This window comes from Lissotriton vulgaris, chromosome 6 (assembly GCF_964263255.1).
Source record: "Lissotriton vulgaris chromosome 6, aLisVul1.2, whole genome shotgun sequence".
NCBI classification, from domain to species: Eukaryota; Metazoa; Chordata; class Amphibia; order Caudata; family Salamandridae; genus Lissotriton; species Lissotriton vulgaris.
The window spans coordinates 875,892,109-875,911,959 of record NC_141694.1 but is presented as its reverse complement, the minus strand read 5'-3'; the positions used below and the strand labels follow the sequence as shown (position 1 = coordinate 875,911,959).

The 19,851-nt window shown below is 43.8% G+C and overlaps 1 protein-coding gene across 1 annotated transcript in view; it reads left to right on the top strand.

Annotated features, from left to right (window-relative positions):
* Positions 1-19,851, top strand: part of LOC147708104 (VIP peptides-like) — a 274,826-nt gene that overhangs the window by 162,169 nt on the left and 92,806 nt on the right. Inside the window, exon 2 of the mRNA XM_086925304.1 lies at positions 1,045-1,176. Within this exon, the coding sequence (XP_086781430.1) occupies positions 1,045-1,176 (132 nt within the window). The remainder of the gene's footprint in view (positions 1-1,044; positions 1,177-19,851) is intronic.

The window sequence follows — 19,851 nt, the reverse complement described above, 5'->3', positions numbered from 1 at the left end:
GGACACCAAGGCATTACACACTTAAACAACAGGTCAAGTAAGCTACGAAAGTAGGTCGGTCCGGTAGGGCATTTGGTGGTCCTGTTTCTATAAGGTACTTAGAAGGAGATCCTTCAAAGATATTATTATCTATTACAGGAATGAAAGTGACAAGTTTCACATTTGTTGTGAATTCTTGCTGTCTTTGGCTGTCTGACTGGAGTTAAATGCAGGTTATATTTTGTAAGTGAGAACCAAAAGACCATACATCTTGATGAAATCAAAGGGTTGAATTTAGAGTTACAGATATTAGATGAATTATAAAAACAATGGAGGAGTATCCCCTCGTAGGCAGAGAAATGTTTCTCTGGATCTAGGCTTGTGCTCTAGTCAGCACAATATGCCCCAACCTGTTATCGGAAAATGCATATCCTTATAGAAGACCCCTCACTCACCAACCTAGTTGGTGACATGCTTCATCATCGGGGTCCCACCCCATAGGCCGAGTGCCTACAGGGTGTGCTGCGACACCTGACTACAGTGGAGCTGGTTAGTATTTTCTTTTATGTGTGCATAACTATCAAGAAGTGTGTTTAAAAAGGGCCAAAACTACTCCCTACAAGTATTTATTCTTGAGTGCTTGAACGCTTATTAAAAATGGTGTGGCACCTGTGCCTAATTAGGTAGGCTTTGGTGTCATAAGTAGTGTATTAAAAATAGCGAAGTGTGAATTATTACAGTTCAACCTAGTATAAAATCCAACGTTTTTCATAAAGCAACATATGTAAATTACTAGCCAAATTACATCTAATTTCTTCACCTGCACCACGACAAAATTGGCACATGCTTATTTTGTCTGAACTGGGGTGGTGTGGAGTACAAAAAATCGACGGATTTAGGCCCAGATCTCTGTACTGGGGTGAATGTATGACATTGTTCTGCATTCTGTCCATCAATTGTTGTTTTTACATGCTTATTTTCACTCATCGCTACACATCTCACAGTGCACTGGTAATATCACATTTTTAATAAATATGTATTTTGTCATATGTTTTTCCCAAACAGCAACGATGCCTTGGAAGACCAGAATTCAGTCAAACGCAGTTCGGACGCTGTGTTCACTGACAATTATAGCACCCTTCTTCGAGAAATTTATGCAAAGAAGTATTTAAATTCTGTGCTTAAAGGACAACGAAGGTAGTGGAGCATTATATCAATGAATACACATTGTTTTTAATGAAAAAGATATTTACTAAAGTTAACATGTTTATTCTGATTACATATTACATTTGTGCTCACTGGAAGTCCATGAAATGTATTTATTTATGCATGTTTTTTGATTGAATCATTCTCGTTTGTCAACAGAACACAAGAGTGCCTTGAGCAGGGGCGGCGCCACCATTTGAACAGCAGAGCGTCGCCCCACAAACCCAATAGCTGAGAAATAAAATGGTAATAAAGTGTATTTATTATCGCTTTATTTTTCAGCTACCCTACATTACACTAAGGAGTCTATCATAATGTTAGACAGATCCTCAACACCCGCATGGTGGTGGCGATCCACCTGACATTATCTCGCGCCCGCTTCCCATTTCCCCACACCATATTACAATGGTTGGGGGTACCGCGGCGGATGGGAAGACCATGCGCCACTTTGGGCGGAAAAGCATTGAATATGGTGGTGGTGTCTGCTAGACATCACTATCCATATTACAATGCATGCGGGATTCAGGCTTTCCGTGGTGGCGTTGACGCTACAGAAAGGCATTCGGTTTTTGCAGTAGGGGGCCCGTTGTGGGCCCCCAGGATGTTGGGGTTTTGGGGCACATGGCTACCCCCTGCATTTGCATGCACAACATGGCAGGCACACTGCGGTGCCTGCCAAGCTTTACATGCAAATGCACAAATGCCTTTATTGCATTGCCGCAGGAGCTGCTGACAGAACCGCCTGCCGCAATGTGCCTGCTAGTGTGGCAGGTGCATCCTAATTGTGTATGCGGGACCGCGGCACACATAGCGGGCAGTCCCATTTTACGCTGCGATGGCGGGCTGACTTTTTCTGCCCACCATTGCAATAGACCCCTAAGTGTCAGGACAGGGCAGGGCCAGCACTGCAGAGTGGCAGCAGCAGGGAGCTGCACACTTTAAAATGCACATTTCTTCTTGGCAGGCCATCTTGGGATGGCCAGTCAGACGTATGCATTTTAAAGCTGACTAACCTAACTATCTTAGGCAGCCGGGTTATAGAAAGCACAGGCCTCCTTTCAGACTCGAATGTTTTTAAACCACCAATCATTTTTTTTTTTTCAAAACTGCATCTTATTTTCCATTTTAGAAAAATCTAATTCTCAAACTGCCATATCACATACAGAGACCACCTGAGTGCATCAAGACCTCCCTTCGAGATTCTTAGAGTGTGGATTGTAGGACACAGTTATATTTTCTGGAGCTAACGGTATGCAGAAAACAGAAACATGGACAAAGACCTAGCTTTACCAAATTTAGACATTAAATGGATTGGACAGAGAGGGTTAACGTGGCTCCAATTGAAGCCATTGGTTAAATCCCTTTTTAATCTTCCTGACCTCATAATTGTGCACTGTCGTGGCAATGACCTAGGCATTTTGACTGGGGTAGGTATGGAAATGCTATAAAGGACACCTTGACAGAATTTATGTCACTTTTCCCCCAAACTGCCTTTGCCTATTTAAACATATACCAAAGGCAGAAATGAAACTGGCTCAATCAATTTTGTTCACAGATTGAGAAAGCTAGGAAACATGTCAATAAATGTTTCTGCTTTTCTCCGAGATTATAGAATGGGTTCCATTTACCATAACAATCTGCGTTTCAATATGGATAGCATTTATAGGACAGATAGTGTACATTTTACAGATGAGGGTAACAGAGTCTTCCTCTTAAACTTTAGACTCTGCATAGGTACTAACTTGTAGGTACTGTAGGAAGGTGGAATCTGACTATATGGTTACCCCAACGTTTTTCATGGTGTTTTGATGGTTTTTGACTTAATTGACCTGGGTCGCTGCTATTCAGGGCCCCAAGCTATCTGCTTTCTCTATAAAATGAACTCCATGTACTTTAGGTATGTACCAGATTGATTACTGGGTCACCCTTGTGAGCCCCTGTATAGTGTTCCATAGGTACCCAGAGCATAGGTGCACCCTAGGCCTCCCTGGGGTTGCAGCATGTATTATGCCACCACTGGTTAGCCTTCCAAACTGACAACACAGGTCTGTCACACAGCCTGGGTAAGGTGGTGTAATCACCCCTTACTTAGATATAGTATACCTATATCTACCTTTACATTTAGACACATATACACCTATAATCCACTCCTATGGTAGGCCTCGACAATCCTAGAGGCAGAGTGCTTGGGTTTATGTGAGAGGCTGCTCTGGCATGAGCTGAGTCCCTCTGCAGCTTTCGGAACCATCTCCTTATAGCTGTTCTATGATATAGCCATACCATATACTCTTCAGTGCATTATAATCCTCGCGGTTGAAGCATGTTGTGTAAGGTGTCAAAGACTTTGGAATACTACCCCACCACTAATTCTGGTGACGGGGGTAGCATTCCACCCTTCTAGAGGGAAAATGCATGTAGTTTACTGCTTTACCCGCTAAAAGGTAAACAGAACCTCAGCATCCCAAAATGGATGCTGCTGACACAGACACGAGTCTGACCTCCTGTTGCTGGACGAAACTCCGGCAAGGGTGGCCTGGACAATAGGTTTCCTGTCCAGGGAGGTGGGGGCACCTCCCCAGACATGGGTTTTGTGTACTGGGGCAGGGATGGCTGCATTCAGTGAATGCATCTAAACACTGCCTTGGGCATACAAGGTGCACCATGCATAGCCCATTTCAAACCGGTGCTGTGGCACTCCATCCCCAGCTCTGGCACGAAACTGGACAAAGGGAAAGGGGTGTAACCACCCCCTTCTCAGGTCCACCCATAGGAGGGACCTAGTCAGATAAACCAACCCCCTTTTCTTAGTATATGTATAGGAGCTGTGTCCCCAGGACTTTAGATTATCCTGGTCGAATCTTTGTAAGACATATCTTGGACCTTCGATGTTCCATTCTGACTGGAAGATGGAATACATCTCCCTTGTGGTCAAGGAGTGACCACCCTGTGCAAACAGGCACCAACAGCAACTTCACTGGTCTGCAGTTTCAAGGCTCCTGTTGGAACCTGAAGCTGTGGACTCAAGAACTGGACTTTCAGCCTTCACTGACCCCGACTCACATCCACATCAAAGCTGAGACAAGTGGCGTACACGAGAGACGTGGAACCGGACAACTTGAACATCCTGCATTTTGATAAATGCACTCCTTTCCTGAAGCCTCAGTAAGCTGTGCATTGGTGTACAAGAAGATTCAGCGAAGAGCATCATTTGTACCGTAACTCAGGCCCCCACATTCCGCTTCCCATTTTCCCACACCATATTACGATGGCGGGGGTACCGCGGCGGATGGGAAGACCGTCCGCCTCTTTGGGCGGAAAAGCATTGAATATGGTGGTGGTGTATGCTAGACATCACTATCCATATTACAATGCATGCAGGATGTAGGCTTTCCGTGGTGGCGATGCCGCTACAAAAAGGCATGTGGTTTTTGCAGTAGGGGGCCCGCTGTGGGGCCCCAGGATGTTGGGGGGCACATGGAGTACCCCCTGCATTTGCATGCACAACATGGCAGGCACACCGCGGTGCCTGCCAAGTTGTGCATGCAAATTCACAAATGCCTTTATTGCATTGCCGCAGGAGCTGCTGACAGAACCGCCTGCCGCAATGTGCCTGCTAGTGTGGCGGGTGCACCTATTTGTGTATGCGGAACCGAGGCACACATAGCAGGCAGTCCCATCTTATGCTGCGATGGTGGGCAGACTTTTTCCGCCAACCATTGTAATAGACCCCTAAGTGTCAGGACGGGGCAGGCCCAGCACTGCAGAGTGGCAGCAGCAGGGAGCTGCACGCTTTAAAATGCACATTTCTTCTTGGCAGGCGTTCTTGGGATGGCCAGTCAGACATATGCATTTTAAGGCTGACTAACCTAACTATCTTAGACAGCTGGGTTATAGAAAGCACAGGCCTCCTTTCAGACTAGAATGATTTTAAACCAAGAATAATTTCTTTTTTTTTCAAAACTGCATCTTATTCACCAATTTAGAAAAATCTAATTCTCAAACTGCCATATCACATACAGAGACCACCTGAGTGCATCAAGACCTCCCTTCGAGATGCTTAGAGTGTGGATTGTAGGACACAGCTATATTTTCTGGGGCTAAAGGTATGCAGAAAACAGAAACATGGACAAAGACCCAGCTTTACCAAATGTTGTCATTAAATGGATTGGACAGAGAGGGTTAACGTGGCTCCAATTGAAGCCATTGGTTAAATCGTTTTTGAATCTTCCTCACCTCATAATTGTGCACTGTCGTGGCAATGACCTAGGCATTTTGACTGGGGTAGGTATGGAAATGCTATAAAGGACAACTTGACAGAATTTATGTCACTTTTCCTCCAAACTATGATGGACTGCTCACTCAATTGACCTCGGTGCCTTTTGGCGCTGTGGCAAAATTACAGGCACACATGGTCAGTGGAGACAAATCTTCTGGCCCTGCGCAGCTGCAATGTAGGAAAAGCACTATCATTTACCCAACGAGGTAGCACTTACTGGATTAGCCAGTAGAAAGTACTCCAGTTGAGTAGAGGTATTGCACAAAACGGTGGCATCTTCATGGATAACTATGCAGGGCAGGATTCATTCTGGCACGAGACTCCTGTCACAAAAATTAAACCTCAACAGGAAGCACGTACAGATATAAATAATGCAGGTACCCAAGTTGAAGCTCAAATTCAGTAACGTTTTAATCAGCCCAAAACATTAGTGAGCACGGTCGAGGCTGGGCAAGTGTGCTTTAACCCCATATCTGCCGTCAAAAATTAGCTGTAATACCCGAGGGAGATCTTTGCATCCTTGAGTTTCTCAAGCGCAATCCCCTTTCCTGTGAACAGGAGGCTGCTTTCTCCTCACCTGCTGCCCTGCTCGCTCTCCGACCCTTTATACACAAGAGGCATGTGAACACGCATATAAGCCCGGCACCACACACTAGCGGTATCAAACGTCTTCCCACCCTTTCCCAACTATGATGGACAGCTCACTCAAGGGACCTCAGCGCCTTTTGCTGCTGTGGCAAAGTTACAGGCACACATGGTCAGTGGGACAAATCTTCTGGCCCTGCGCAGCTGCAGTGTAGGAAAAGCACTATCATTTACCCAACGAGGTAGCACTTACTGGATTAGCCAGTAGAAAGTACTCCAGTTGAGTAGAGGTATTGCACAAAACGGTGGCATCTTCGTGGATAACTATGCAGGGCAGGATTCATTCTCGCACAACGCTTCTGTTACAAAAATTAAACCTCAACAGGAAGCACTTACAGATATAAATAAAGCAGGTGCCCGAGTTGATGCTCAAATTCAGTAATGTTTTAATCAGCCCAAAACATTAGTAAGCACGGTCGAGGCTAGGCAAGTGTGCTTTAACCCCATATCTGCCATCAAAAATTAGCTGTAATACTCGAGGGAGGTCTTTGAATCCATGAGTTTCTCAAGCGCAATCCCCTTGTAGTTCCTGTGACTAGGAGGCGGCTTTCTCCTCACCTGCTGCCCTGCTCGCTCTCTGACCCTTTATACACAAGAGGCAGTTTGACACGCATACAAGCCCCGCACCACACACTAGCAGTATCAAACGTCTTCCCGCCCTTTCCAAACTAAGATCGGGAGCTCACTTAAGGGACCTCGGTGCCTTTTGGTGCGGTGGCAAAGTTACAGGCACACATGGTCAATGGAGACAAATCTTCTGGCCCTTTACGCAGCTGCAGTGTAGGAAAACCACTATATATGTACCCAACGAGGTAGCACTTACTGATTAGCCAGTAGAAAGTACTCCACTTGAGTAGATAGAAATCGCAAAAAAATCTGCGATTTCACAGGAAAATCTGCGAATTCGCAGACTTTTTTGCGATTTTGCGCGAATTCGCTGACCGCAGATCCGCAAAATTCGCCCATACTTAGAATTAAATCAAAAAGCTTAAAAAAAGAACAAAGCACAGATCAAACATTATGGATATATCAGAACGCATTACAATAAATGTGTATAGAGATAATAAAACAGTAAAAATAGGCAGGACCATAAGAATAAAGTCGAAAAGCTTATGAATCTTTCAGGTAGGGATTTTGGTGCAAAACCAGGTTTAAAAGTCTTTGTAAATATGGGTTTGCATCAAAATAGATGGGTGGATTCACGGAAATGCCCATGCTCCATCCATTTAAAGCCTACACAACATAAAGTAACACAAGGCAGAGCTTACTAAACAACGCAATGTCGTTTTGCTTAGCTTAGTAAATCACAGATAAGGATTTCCCAGATTTTGGACAACTTTCATCACGCAAGGGCAATGCAAGTCCTTAATAAATCTGTTGTTTGGTCCGCACCTGTATGTGTCGATACAGCAATAGAACACCTCAGTGACTTGTGGTATGCAAAATTAGGGGTCAGTTGACATCATTTTATGTGAATGGAGCACTGTCCCATATACATGAATCACATTAAAGTTATTTTTATAAATCTTCACTGCACTCCCTCAGATTATGATTACAAGTTCTCTCTCAGAGTAGTCTGGCAGCACTCATCTGCTCTTAGCAAATTTAATGAAAGTGACATGTTCTCAGGGAATAAATACATTCCAGAATAAGAAATGCCATGTTTTCGTCATCACTGTTTATTTCCTCTTTCATCTAAACCGACCTTGTAAATTCATAAACTCTTTTAAAAAATGGGCAACTTGGCACAGTCCTTGCTTTCCCTTCTTCACTAAAGGATATCCACTCTAGCAGGCACATAGAAAACAATCATTGGCAAAAGCAGTTGGTCCAGAAATGGCTCTCAGCCTCATGGCTATATCAATGTATGTTTTGTTTTGTGCTAGTTTTTGTAGCTTCATTTTTGGGTTGAGCTTCTGGGCACTCACTGAAATAACACATTGGCTCAGAGCAGATAGCATGCATTGCCATAGAAGTACTCGGCACTAAAGTGAATTACTTCAACTCACCGTGAAGTTAGCAAATATCTGAAGTGGCATGACCCATTGCCCCATGCAGTATGCTCTAAAGGGTGGAAGAAAAATGTGAATGATACCACTGATCAATAGATGAAGAGGGCTGACGCAAAGTATAAGTATATTTCAACATAATATGTAATTTAAATCAAAATATGTTTTATAAAACCAAACCTGAAAAACAAATGGGGACACCAAGGCATTACACACTTAAACAACAGGTCAAGTAAGCTACGAAAGTAGGTCGGTCCGGTAGGGCATTTGGTGGTCCTGTTTCAATAAGGTACTTGGAAGGATATCGTTCAAAGGTATTCTTATCTATTACAGGAATGAAAGTGACAAGTTTCACATTTGTTGTGATTTCTTGATGTCTTTGACTGTCTGACTGGAGTTAAATGCAGGTTATATTTTGTAAGTGTGAACCAAAAGACCATACATCTTGATGAAAACAAAGTGTTGAATTTAGAGTTACAGATATTAGATGAATTATTACAGCTCAACCTAGTATAAAATCCAACGGTTTTCATAAAGCAACATATGTAAATTACTAGCCAAATTACATCTAATTTCTTCAACTGCACCACGAAAAAATTGGCACATGCTTATTTTGTCTGAACTGGGGTGGTGTGCAGTACAAAACATTGATGGATTTAGGCCCAGATCTCTGTACTGGGGTGAATGTATGACATTGTTCTGAATTCTGTCCATCAATTGTTGTTTTGACATGCTTATTTTCACTCATCGCTACACATCTCACAGTGCACTGGTAATATCAAATTTTTAATTAATATGTATTTTGTCATATGTTTTTCCCAAACAGCAACGATGCCTTGGAAGACCAGAATTCAGTCAAACGCAGTTCGGACGCTGTGTTCACTGACAATTATAGCACCCTTCTTCGAGAAATTTATGCAAAGAAGTATTTAAATTCTGTGCTTAAAAAACAACGAAGGTAGTGGAGCATTATAGCAATGAATACACATTGTTTTTAATGAAAAAGATATTTACTAAAGTTAACATGTTTATTCTGATTACATATTACATTTGTGCTCACTAGAAGTCCATGAAATTTATTTATTTATGCATGTTTTTTTATTTAATCATTCTCGTTTGTCAACAGAACACAAGCGTGCCTTGAGCAGGGGCGGCGCCACCATTTGAACAGCAGAGCGTCGCCCCACAAGTCCCATAGCTGAGAAATAAAATGGTAATAAAGTGTATTTATTATTGCTTTATTTTTCAGCTACCCTACATTACACTAAGGAGTCTATTATAATGTTAGACAGATCCTCACCACCCGCATGGTGGTGGCGATCCACCTGACATTATCTCGCGCCCGCTTCCCATTTTCCCACACCATATTACGATGGCTGGGGGTACCGCAGCGGATCAGAAGACCGTGCACTGCTTTGGGCGGAAAAGCATTGAATATGGTGGTGGTATCTGCCAGACATCACTATCCATATTACAATGCATGCCGGATGCCGGCTTTCCGTGGTGGCGTTGCCGCTAAAGAAAGGCACGCGGTTTTTGCAGTAGGGGGCCCGTTGTTGGCCCCCAGGATGTTTGGGTTGGGGGGCACGTGGGGTACCCCCTGCATTTGCATGCACAACATGGCAGGCACACCGCAGTGCCTGCCAAGTTGTGCATGCAAATGCACAAATGCCTTTATTGCATTGCCGCAGGAGCTGCTGACAGAACCGCCTGCAGCAATGTGCCTGCTAGTGTGGCGGGTGCATCCTAATTGTGTATGCGGGACCGCAGCACACATAGCGGGCAGTCCCATTTTACGCTGCGTTGGCGGGCGGACTTTTTCCGCCCACCATTGTAATAGACCCCTAAGTGTCAGGACGGGGCAGGGCCAGCACTGCAGAGTGGAAGCAGCAGGGAGCTGCATGCTTTAAAATGCACATTTCTTCTTGGCAGGCCATCTTGGGATGGCCAGTCAGACGTATGCATTTCAAAGTTGACTAACCTAACTATCTTAGACAGCTGGGTTATAGAAGGCCCAGGCCTCCTTTCAGACTAGAATGTTTTTAAACCAAGAATCATTTCTTTTTTTTTTTCAAAACTGCATCTTATTAACCATTTTAGAAAAATCTCATTCTCAAACTGCCATATAACATACAGAGACCAACTGAGTACATCAAGACCTTCCTTCGATAGGCTTAGAGTGTGGATTGTAGGACACAGTTATATTTTCTGGAGCTAAAGGTATGCAGAAAACAGAAACATGGACAAAGACCTAGCTTTACCAAATTTAGACATTAAATGGATTGGACAGAGAGGGTTAACGTGGCTCCAATTGAAGCCGTTGGTTAAATCCTTTTTGAATCTTCCTGACCTCATAATAGTGCACTGTCGTAGCAATGACCTAGGCATTTTGACTGGGGTAGGTATGGAAATGCTATAAAGGACACCTTGACAGAATTTATGTCACTTTTCCTCCAAACTGCCTTTGTCTATTCAAACATATACCAAAGGCAGAAATGGAACTGGTCCAATCAATTTTGTTCACAGATTGAGAAAGCTAGGAAACATGTCAATAAATATGTTTCTGCTTTTCTCCGAGATTCTAGAATGGGGTCCATTTACCATAACAATCTGCGTTTCAATATGGATAGCATCTATAGGACAGATAGTGTACGATTTACAGATGAGGGTAACAGAGTCTTCCTCTTGAACTTTAGACTCTGCATAGGTACTTACTTGTAGGTACTGTAGGAAGGTGGAATCTGACTATATGGTTACCGCAACTTTTTTCATGGTGTTTTGCTGGTTTTTGACTTAATTGACCTGGGTCTCTGCTATTCATGGCCCCAAGCTATCTGCTTTCTCTGTAAAATGGACTCCATGTACTTTAGGTACATACCAGATTGATTACTGGGTCACCCTTGTGAGCCCCTGTATAGTGTTCCAAAGGTACCCAGAGCATAGGTGCACCCTAGGACTACCAGGGGCTGCAGCATGTATTATGCCACCACTGGTTAGCCTTCCAAACTGACACCACAGGTCTGTCACACAGCCTGGGTAAGGTGGTGTAATCACCCCTTACTTAGATATAGTATACCTATATCTACCTTTACATTTAGACACATATATACCTATAAGCCACTCCTATGGTAGGCCTCGACAATCCTGGAGGCAGAGTGCTTGGTTTTAAGTGAGAGGGTGCTCTGGCATGAGCTGAGTCCCTCTGCAGCTTTCGGAACCATCTCTTATAGCTGTTCTATGATATAGCCATACCAAATACTCTTAAGTGCATTATAATCCTCGCAGTTGAAACATGTTGTGTAAGGTGTCAAAGACTTTGGAACACTACCCCACCACCAATTCTGGTGGCGGGGGTAGCATTGCACCATTCTAGAGGGAAAAGACATGTAGTTTACTGTTTTACCCGGTTAAAGGTAATCAGAGCCTCAGGATCACAAAATGGATGCTGCTGACACAGACACGAGTCTGACCTCCTGTTGCTGGACGAAACTCCGGCAAGGGTGGCCTGGACAATAGGTTTCCTGTCCAGGGAGGTGCCAGCACCTCCACAGACAGGGGTTTTGTGTACTGGGGCAGGGAGGGCTGCATTCAGTGAATGCTTCTAAACACTGCCTGAGGCATACAAAGTGCGCCATGCATAGCCCATTTCAAACCGGTGCTGGGGCACTCCATCCCCAGCTCTGGCATGAAACTAGACAAAGGGAAAGGGGTGTAACCACCCCCTTCTCAGGTCCACCCATAGGAGGGACCTAGTCAGATAAACCAACCCCCTTTTCTTAGTATAAGTATAGGAGCTATGTCCCCAGGACTTTAGATTATCCTGGCCGAATCTTTGTGAGACATATCTTGGACATTCGATGTTCCATTCTGACTGGAAGATGGAAGACATCTCCCTTGTGGTCAAGGAGTGACCACCCTGGGCAAACAGGCACCAACAGCAACTACGCTGGTCTGCAGTTTCAAGGCTCCTGTTGGAACCCGAAGACTCTGCGACTCAAGAACTGAACTTTCAGCCTTCGCTGACCCCGACTCACATCCACATCAAAGCTGAGACAAGTGGCATACACGAGAGACATGGAACCGGACAACTTGAACATCCTGCATTTTGATAACTGCACTCCTTTCCTGAAGCCTCAGTAAGCTGTGCATTGTTGTACAAGAAGATTCAGCGAAGAGCATCATTTGTACAGTAGCTCAGGCCCCCACATTCTGCTTCCCATTTCCCCATACCATATTACGATGGCTGGGGGTACCGCGGCGGATGGGAAGACCGTCCGCCGCTTTGGGCGGAAAAGCATTGAATATGGTGTGGTGGCTGCTAGACATCACTATCCATATTACAATACATGCGGGATGCAGGCTTTCCGTGGTGGCGTTGCCGCAATAGAAAGGCATGCAGTTTTTGCAGTAGGGGGCCGGTTATGGGGCCCCAGGATGTTGGGGTTGGGAGGCACATGGGGTAACCCCTGCATTTGCATGCACAACATGACAGGCACACCGCGGTGCCTGCCAAGTTGTGCATGCAAATGCACAAATGCCTTTATTGCATTGCCGCTGGAGCTGCTGACAGAAACGCCTGCCGCAATGTGCCTGCTAGTGTGTCAGGTGCATCCTAATTGTGTATGCGGGACCGCGGCACACATAGCGGGCAGTCCCATTTTACATTGCGATGGCGGGCGGACCTTTTCCGCCCACCATTGTAATAGACCCCTAAGTGTCAGGACGGGGCAGGGCAAGCACTGTAGAGTGGCAGCAGCAGGGAGCTGCATGCTTTAAAATGCACATTTCATCTTGGCAGGCCATCATGGGATGGCCAGTCAGACGTATGCATTTTAAAGCTGACTAACCTAACTATCTTAGACAGCTGGGTTATAGAAAGCACAGGCCTCCATTCAGACTAGAATGTTTTTAAACCACCAATCATTTCATTTTTTTTCAAAACTGCATCTTATTCACCATTTTAGAAAAATCTAATTCTCAAACTGCCATATCACATACGGAGACCACCTGTGTGCATTAAGACCTCCCTTCGAGATGCTTAGAGTGTGGATTGTAGGACACAGTTATATTTTCTGGAGCTAAAGGTATGCAGAAAACAGAAAAATTGGACAAAGACCTAGCTTTACCAAATTTAGACATTAAATGAATTGGACAGAGAGGGTTAACGTGGCTCCAATTGAAGCCATTGGTCAAATCCTTTTTTAATCTTCCTGACCTCATAATTGTGCACTGTCGTGGAAATGACCTAGCCATTTTGACTGGGGTAGGTTTGGAAAATGCTATAAAGGACACCTTGACAGAATTTTTGTCACTTTTCCCCCAAACTGCCTTTGTCTATTCAAACATATACCAAAGGCAGAATTGGAACTGGTCCAATCAATTTTGTTCACAGATTGAGAAAGCTAGGAAACATGTCAATAAATATGTTTCTGCTTTTCTCCGAGATTATAGAATGGGGTCCATTTACCATAACAATCTGCGTTTCAATATGGATAGCATCTATAGGACAGATAGTGTACATTTTACAGATGAGGGTAGCAGAGTCTTCCTCTTGAACTTTAGACTCTGCATAGGTACTTACTTGTAGGTACTGTAGGAAGGTGAAATCTGACTATATGGTTACTCCAACTTTTTTCATGGTGTTTTGCTGGTTTTTGACTTAATTGACCTAGGTCTCTGCAATTAAGAGCCCTCCTAAGCTATCTGCTTTCTCTATAAAATGGACTCCATGTACTTTAGGTACATACCAGATTGATTACTGGGTCACCCTTGTGAGCCACTGTATAGTGTTCCATAGGTACCCAGAGCATAGGTGCACCCTAGGCCTACCAGGGGCTGCAGCATGTATTATGCCACCACTGGTTAGCCTTCCAAACTGACACCACAGGTCTGTCACACAGCCTGGGTAAGGTGGTGTAATCCCCCCTTACTTAGATATAGTATACCTATATCTACCTTTACATTTAGACACATAAACACCTATAAGCCACTCCTATGGTAGGCCTCGACAATCCTGGAGGCAGAGTGCTTGGTTTTATGTGAGAGGGTGCTCTGGCATGAGCTGAGTCCCTCTGCAGCTTTCGGAACCATCTTCTTATAGCTGTTCTATGATATAGCCATACCATATACTCTTAAGTGAAACATGTTGTGTAAGGTGTCATAGACTTTGGAATACTACCCCACCACCAATTCTGGTGGCGGGGGTAGCATTCCACCCTTCTAGAGGGAAAAGACTTGTAGTTTACTGCTTTACCCGGTTAAAGGTAAACAGAGCCTCAGCATCACAAAATGGATCCTGCTGACACAGACACGAGTCTGACCTCCTGTTGCTGGCCCAAACTCCGGCAAGGGTGGCCTGGACAATAGGTTTCCTGTCCAGGGAGGTGCCAGCACCTCCCCAGACAGGGGTTTTGTGTACCTGGGCAGGGAGGGCTGCATTCAGTGAATGCATCTAAACTCTGCCTGGGGCATACAAGGTGCGACTCAAGAACTGGACTTTCAGCCTTCGCTGACCCCGACTCACATCCACATCAAAGCTGAGACAAGTGGCATACATGAGAGACGTGGAACCAGAAAACTTGAACATCCTGCATTTTGATAACTGCACTCCTTTCCTGAAGCCTCAGTAAGATGTGCATTGGTGTAGCGGAAGATTCAGCGAAGAGCATAATTTGTACCGTAGCTCAGGCCCCCACATTCTGTGAGTGTCTCGTAGTCCCCGCCTTCACATTTGTGCTTGATGCATCTTCCCAGTTCCTTGCCCATTGGCTAGTGAGCCCCCTGAAGGCGCCATCTTGAAGTTAACTAGCTATCCTGGTTGATTCATGCTTGTTCCAGCATCCCTGAAAAGTAGAAGGGTCACAGAACTTGATGGTCTGCAACTGAGACAATCTTGACATCCTGCGTGGGTTGCGGTTACCAAGGCTTGTTGGGTCCAATCCAGATACCAACACCCCAGTCATCTAGATCTATTGAGGGACAGCTCGAATCCAGCTCCTGGTCATCATCGATGCCTTCTGGACCTTATGGCTGAAGGGACAAACTCACCTGCTTCACCTTAAAGCACCCAACATCCTCTGGTTCCTTCATGGTTCCTTCCTCGTCACTGACTAGTGACCCAGACTCTGTTCCCTCTGTTTTCAGGTTCTTCACATCTCCGATCCACCCTTGGATCCACCCGGACACTTTTCCTCTGGTCGCCTGCTGCACTTCTTTGCAGCTCTCCATAGAAAACGACGACGAAACCCGACACGAAAAGACGTCAATGCACCCGGCTTCCCTGGGTGAGGTAAAACTAGTACTCCGGTGCTCCCATGGGTCTTGACTCTCGAAGTGTCCTAGTTTAAAAGGGTTCCATTCTAGTCCATCCTGAAGTGCCCTTAAACAGTAACTTTGTAACATTTACGAACTCCATAGAAAGTCAATGGGAACCCGTGCCTGTGTTTAGACACTGCACGCGGCTCCCGTGGGTATCTTACTTCCTAACCTTTGGTTGCTTAGTGTAGCCCCAAGATTCTACAGGCCCCAGTCCTGCTTTCTAACTCTCAAGTGGTATTCATACCACTTTCTTAGTATATGGTTAATGAGGCCCCTGGGGCATAACGTATACTGTGCAACTTATTGTGTATTAACTGTGTGACTTGTATTGTATTTTTACCTCTGACCTCATAAAGAGTACAGAGGGGTTGTGTTTAGATTAAATACATATATATTTGATATATACCTTGTGTGGTGTCCTTTCATATGGTATTCAAGGGATTATATAGTTAAACAACTTGCTTAACTCGCCGACTGAAGTCTTAGCCTGAAGACTGCTGGTTCATGCTACCACTAGAATAGCTTTCTATAGGGTTGACTTTACAACCACCATCAATAAGGGTCAATTAAATTGGTGCAAGGTGCCCAATAGAAGTAGTGGACATCATATGCCAGGCTAATTTCTCACATTGGTGTGCAGCGGTTGGGATAAGAGCTTGCAATTTGTTTTACCAAATAATCTTGTAATATCATCTGAAAGATCAGATCAAGGTACCTGTAGGTACATATAAATCAAGTATTAGATATACATAAGTTTATTTATTTATTTGAAGGTTTTATATAGCGCAAACAAGACCCTTACGGGTATCAGAGCGCTTTACAATAAATGTGTATAGGTATAACGAAACAATAAAAGTAAGCAGTAACGTAAGAATAAAATAAGTATGGGCGCAAAATCCGCTCCGCTTACGAAATTTGTGATTTTTCGGCTATTTCGCGATCCGCGAATCTCGCGAAATTGCCGAAAAATTTGCGAATTCGCGAGCGGGTGGAATTTTTTTTTGGCCCACAGGAAGCACAGTTAAGGCAGGTGCTCGAGTTGAAGCTAACTTTGTAACCATTTTAGAATGGCACCGGCAAGCTGCCAGAGTGCTTGCTGGCGCCATTCTAAAATGGTTACAAAGTTAGCTTCAATCCAGGCACCTGCCTTAACTCTGTAAGTGCTTCCTGTGGGCCAAAAGTTAAACCTCAACAGAAAGCACTTACAGATATAAATAAAGCAGGTGCCCGAGTTGAAGCTCCAATTCAGTAACGTTTTAATCATTAGTGGTCAAGGCTGGGCAAGTGTGATTTATCCCCATATCTAACAAGACAGAGCCACCCAGTAATCCCACAAGGACTGGGTATGATCATTAACACAGTAACAAATTGTCCCTGTAGGAATTATTTACATAGCATTCTTCAATCAATATTAGTCACTGTGGTGATCTTGTACTCAGAAAAGTAGCAAGGAGATTACAGTGTTATACTGTTATTTTATTTAGTTTTTATCAAAAGTTTTCTTATGGCAACCAAAATACATCCCAGTGTGGTTGTGTTTGTGCTCCCTAGAATGGCTTAGCCTGTCCTATAGACACTCTTTTTTTGATTATTGATTCCTGACCGGGAAACAAGAGTGTCTGCCTACTCTCCCTGCCTCTCTTCTTGTTACGCAACCAAAATACTGCACCATGTATACACTTTGTTTTCTTGTACTATTAGATACCTTATGTTTTTTTACATGGGGAATCACATTACCATGTGAAAAAGAATAAAATTACAGCATAATCCATTCATTGTGACAAACTTCAAATAATGATACAATTGAAATGGTGTCGTGCGTCGACGTTTTGGTCCCTCGTTGGTTAAGGCAAATCCATAGGACCATCATCAGAACCAGTTGCACATATACATCTAAAAATAGATATAAACATTAAGCCAATCATCCTTGCCTACTAGGTATCGTCTAATCACCCGAGGGGAAGAGCAAAACCAACATGCAACCAAAGTGCCAGTTTATGAACCACTATCACCACTAATCAAAGTGCAGGGTAACCTTATAAAACCTATTTACAATTAAAACGGGTCTTACCAACATCCTCCAGCCGGAGGTGAAGAGGACCACGAAGGACAAAATGTTCAAATAATCTAGAAACCCAGATTTACAATTGTCAATACACATGTATGAGTGTCAGAATTGATCAGAGAGAGATGGCTACCATACCAAGGCTATACTCACAAAAGACAGCTTCCCAATACGTCTATAGTTGGCGTCTCAGATGTATTAATCAATCCAAAAACAGCGACTAAATCACCTATAAACAAGTGAGTATATTTTTAGTGAGCCTATCCGAATGGAGGGCATCAACTTACAAAGCTAACTCTATAAAATCGTCTAGCTGACAGAAACCAAATTGACTTACTGGTAGCGGGAAAGTCGCGTCCGTAAGCTTCTCTCGATCGGTCGTGATGCGAGTGCCGGTCCCGGCTCCATGCCCACAAAACCCTTGCACTCGCCGATGTGATGACGTCGAGCGTGCTGGCAAAATGATTTCAGTAGAAATCTTACTTTTACTGTATGTATGTAGTTTCCACATTCGTGCGTAGCATAACATAGACATATGCCACTTAAATTACTGATCTGTTCTCAAGTTATCTAAACAAGAATGATAACAAAAACGATGCTGCCAGGGCAAGTTAGTTTAGGTACTGTGGCGGCCATGTATGGATATTGCCATTTCATATACAAGCATCCCGCAAAATGAGGCCCTATTATTAATTAATTAACAATGTCCTAGAAACCAGAACACGTCCTCATCAAGTTCCCACAGATTTCATTGTACAATGGGCAAAGATTGCCCTCAATGAAAACTACTTCATTTTTGGTACTGAATTTTATATCCAATTGCAAAGCGTGGAAATGGGCGCAATTTTTGCTCCTAACATAGCCAACTTGTATGTAGCCGCCTTTGAGGACAGAACAATTTACACTAACAATCCATTCAGTGATAATTTACAACATTATCTCAGATACATCGACGATGTATGTCTAGTTTGGAAAGGAACAGAAGTAGAACTAGAGAATTTCTTTGCGTGGCTGAATCAACAGGATATGAACTTGGACTTCACCCTGGAAAGTAACAGGACTAGGATTAGCTTTTTGGACTTATCGATATTCAGTGATAACAATATTCTATCTATGCGACTCTATACCAAACCCACAGCAAGAAACACCCTTTTAAAATGTGACAGTCAGCATCCTCGGAGCTTACGGGATAACCTCCCTTTTGGGCAGTTTCTACGTCTCCGACGCAACTGCACCAAAAGGGAGGATTATTTCCGGGAGGCTAAAGTGCTACAGTCGAAACTAGTGATGCATGCATACCCTCACAGATTAGTGAAAAAAGTGATGAAACACGCATGGTACTATGATCGGGACGCTCTACTTACCAAAAAGGTTAATTCAGACACCTATGTTAAGGCGGCTAATCCTGCAGCCTGTGTGATGACATTTGGCTCAGAATCAAACCAGATTAGGGCTATCATTAAAAATAACTGGCACTTGATCAAAAAAGTGGAACCCCAGTTAGCTCAACCCAGGTTTGCATTCAAGAGAGGAAGAAACCTAAGAGATCACTTAGTGAAAGCATTCAAGGATCTGCCAGTAACCACAATCCAATAACAGTGGGGCTTGGCCCCCATCACTGGACATTATCCTTGTGGAAATTGTACAGCTTGTGAAACAGCGAAAGTAATGAAGAGTTGCACACTCAATGGCAAAGACATTACATTTTTCCATCACTCAAATTGTAACACGAAAAATGTTATTTATTGTATAGAATGTCCGTGTTCACTCTTGTACATAGGAAAAACGACACAAGAGATAAAAAAACGTATTCTTCAACACCAATCACGTATACGGTGCAATGTAACCGCGGCCCCTCTTGTTGAACACTATCACCAAAAAGCGCATGCACCTAATGAAATGTGTTGGTTTGTCATTGATGTGATTAAATGTACAAAAAGACATCATAATGTGGATCGTCTCCTCACCCTTAGGGAGAACAAATGGATTTGGGCATGCAACACTGTGGAAAGGGGGTTAAACTCCTTAATTGAGTGGCACGCTGTTTCTCTTTTATAAAGTTCTTTTTTATAAAGTTGTTCCAGTCACTTTATTCTTATGTCTGATTTGACTCACCGTTGCATTACATTTTGAACATGGCCCCTGGAACTCTCTAGAGTTAGTGCATTGTACTCTTCGTCACTATTTTGTCTTTCAACCTGTGGTGTCTTTTGAATCAATATATTGGGAATTAATATATTTGGCTTACTAGGCAGTGGAAGCCCTGCTTTCCCTATATTGTGATCGGTAAGTTCACCCCATTCCAAGATGGCCGCCACGGTACCTAAACTAACCTGCCCTGGCAGCATCGTTTT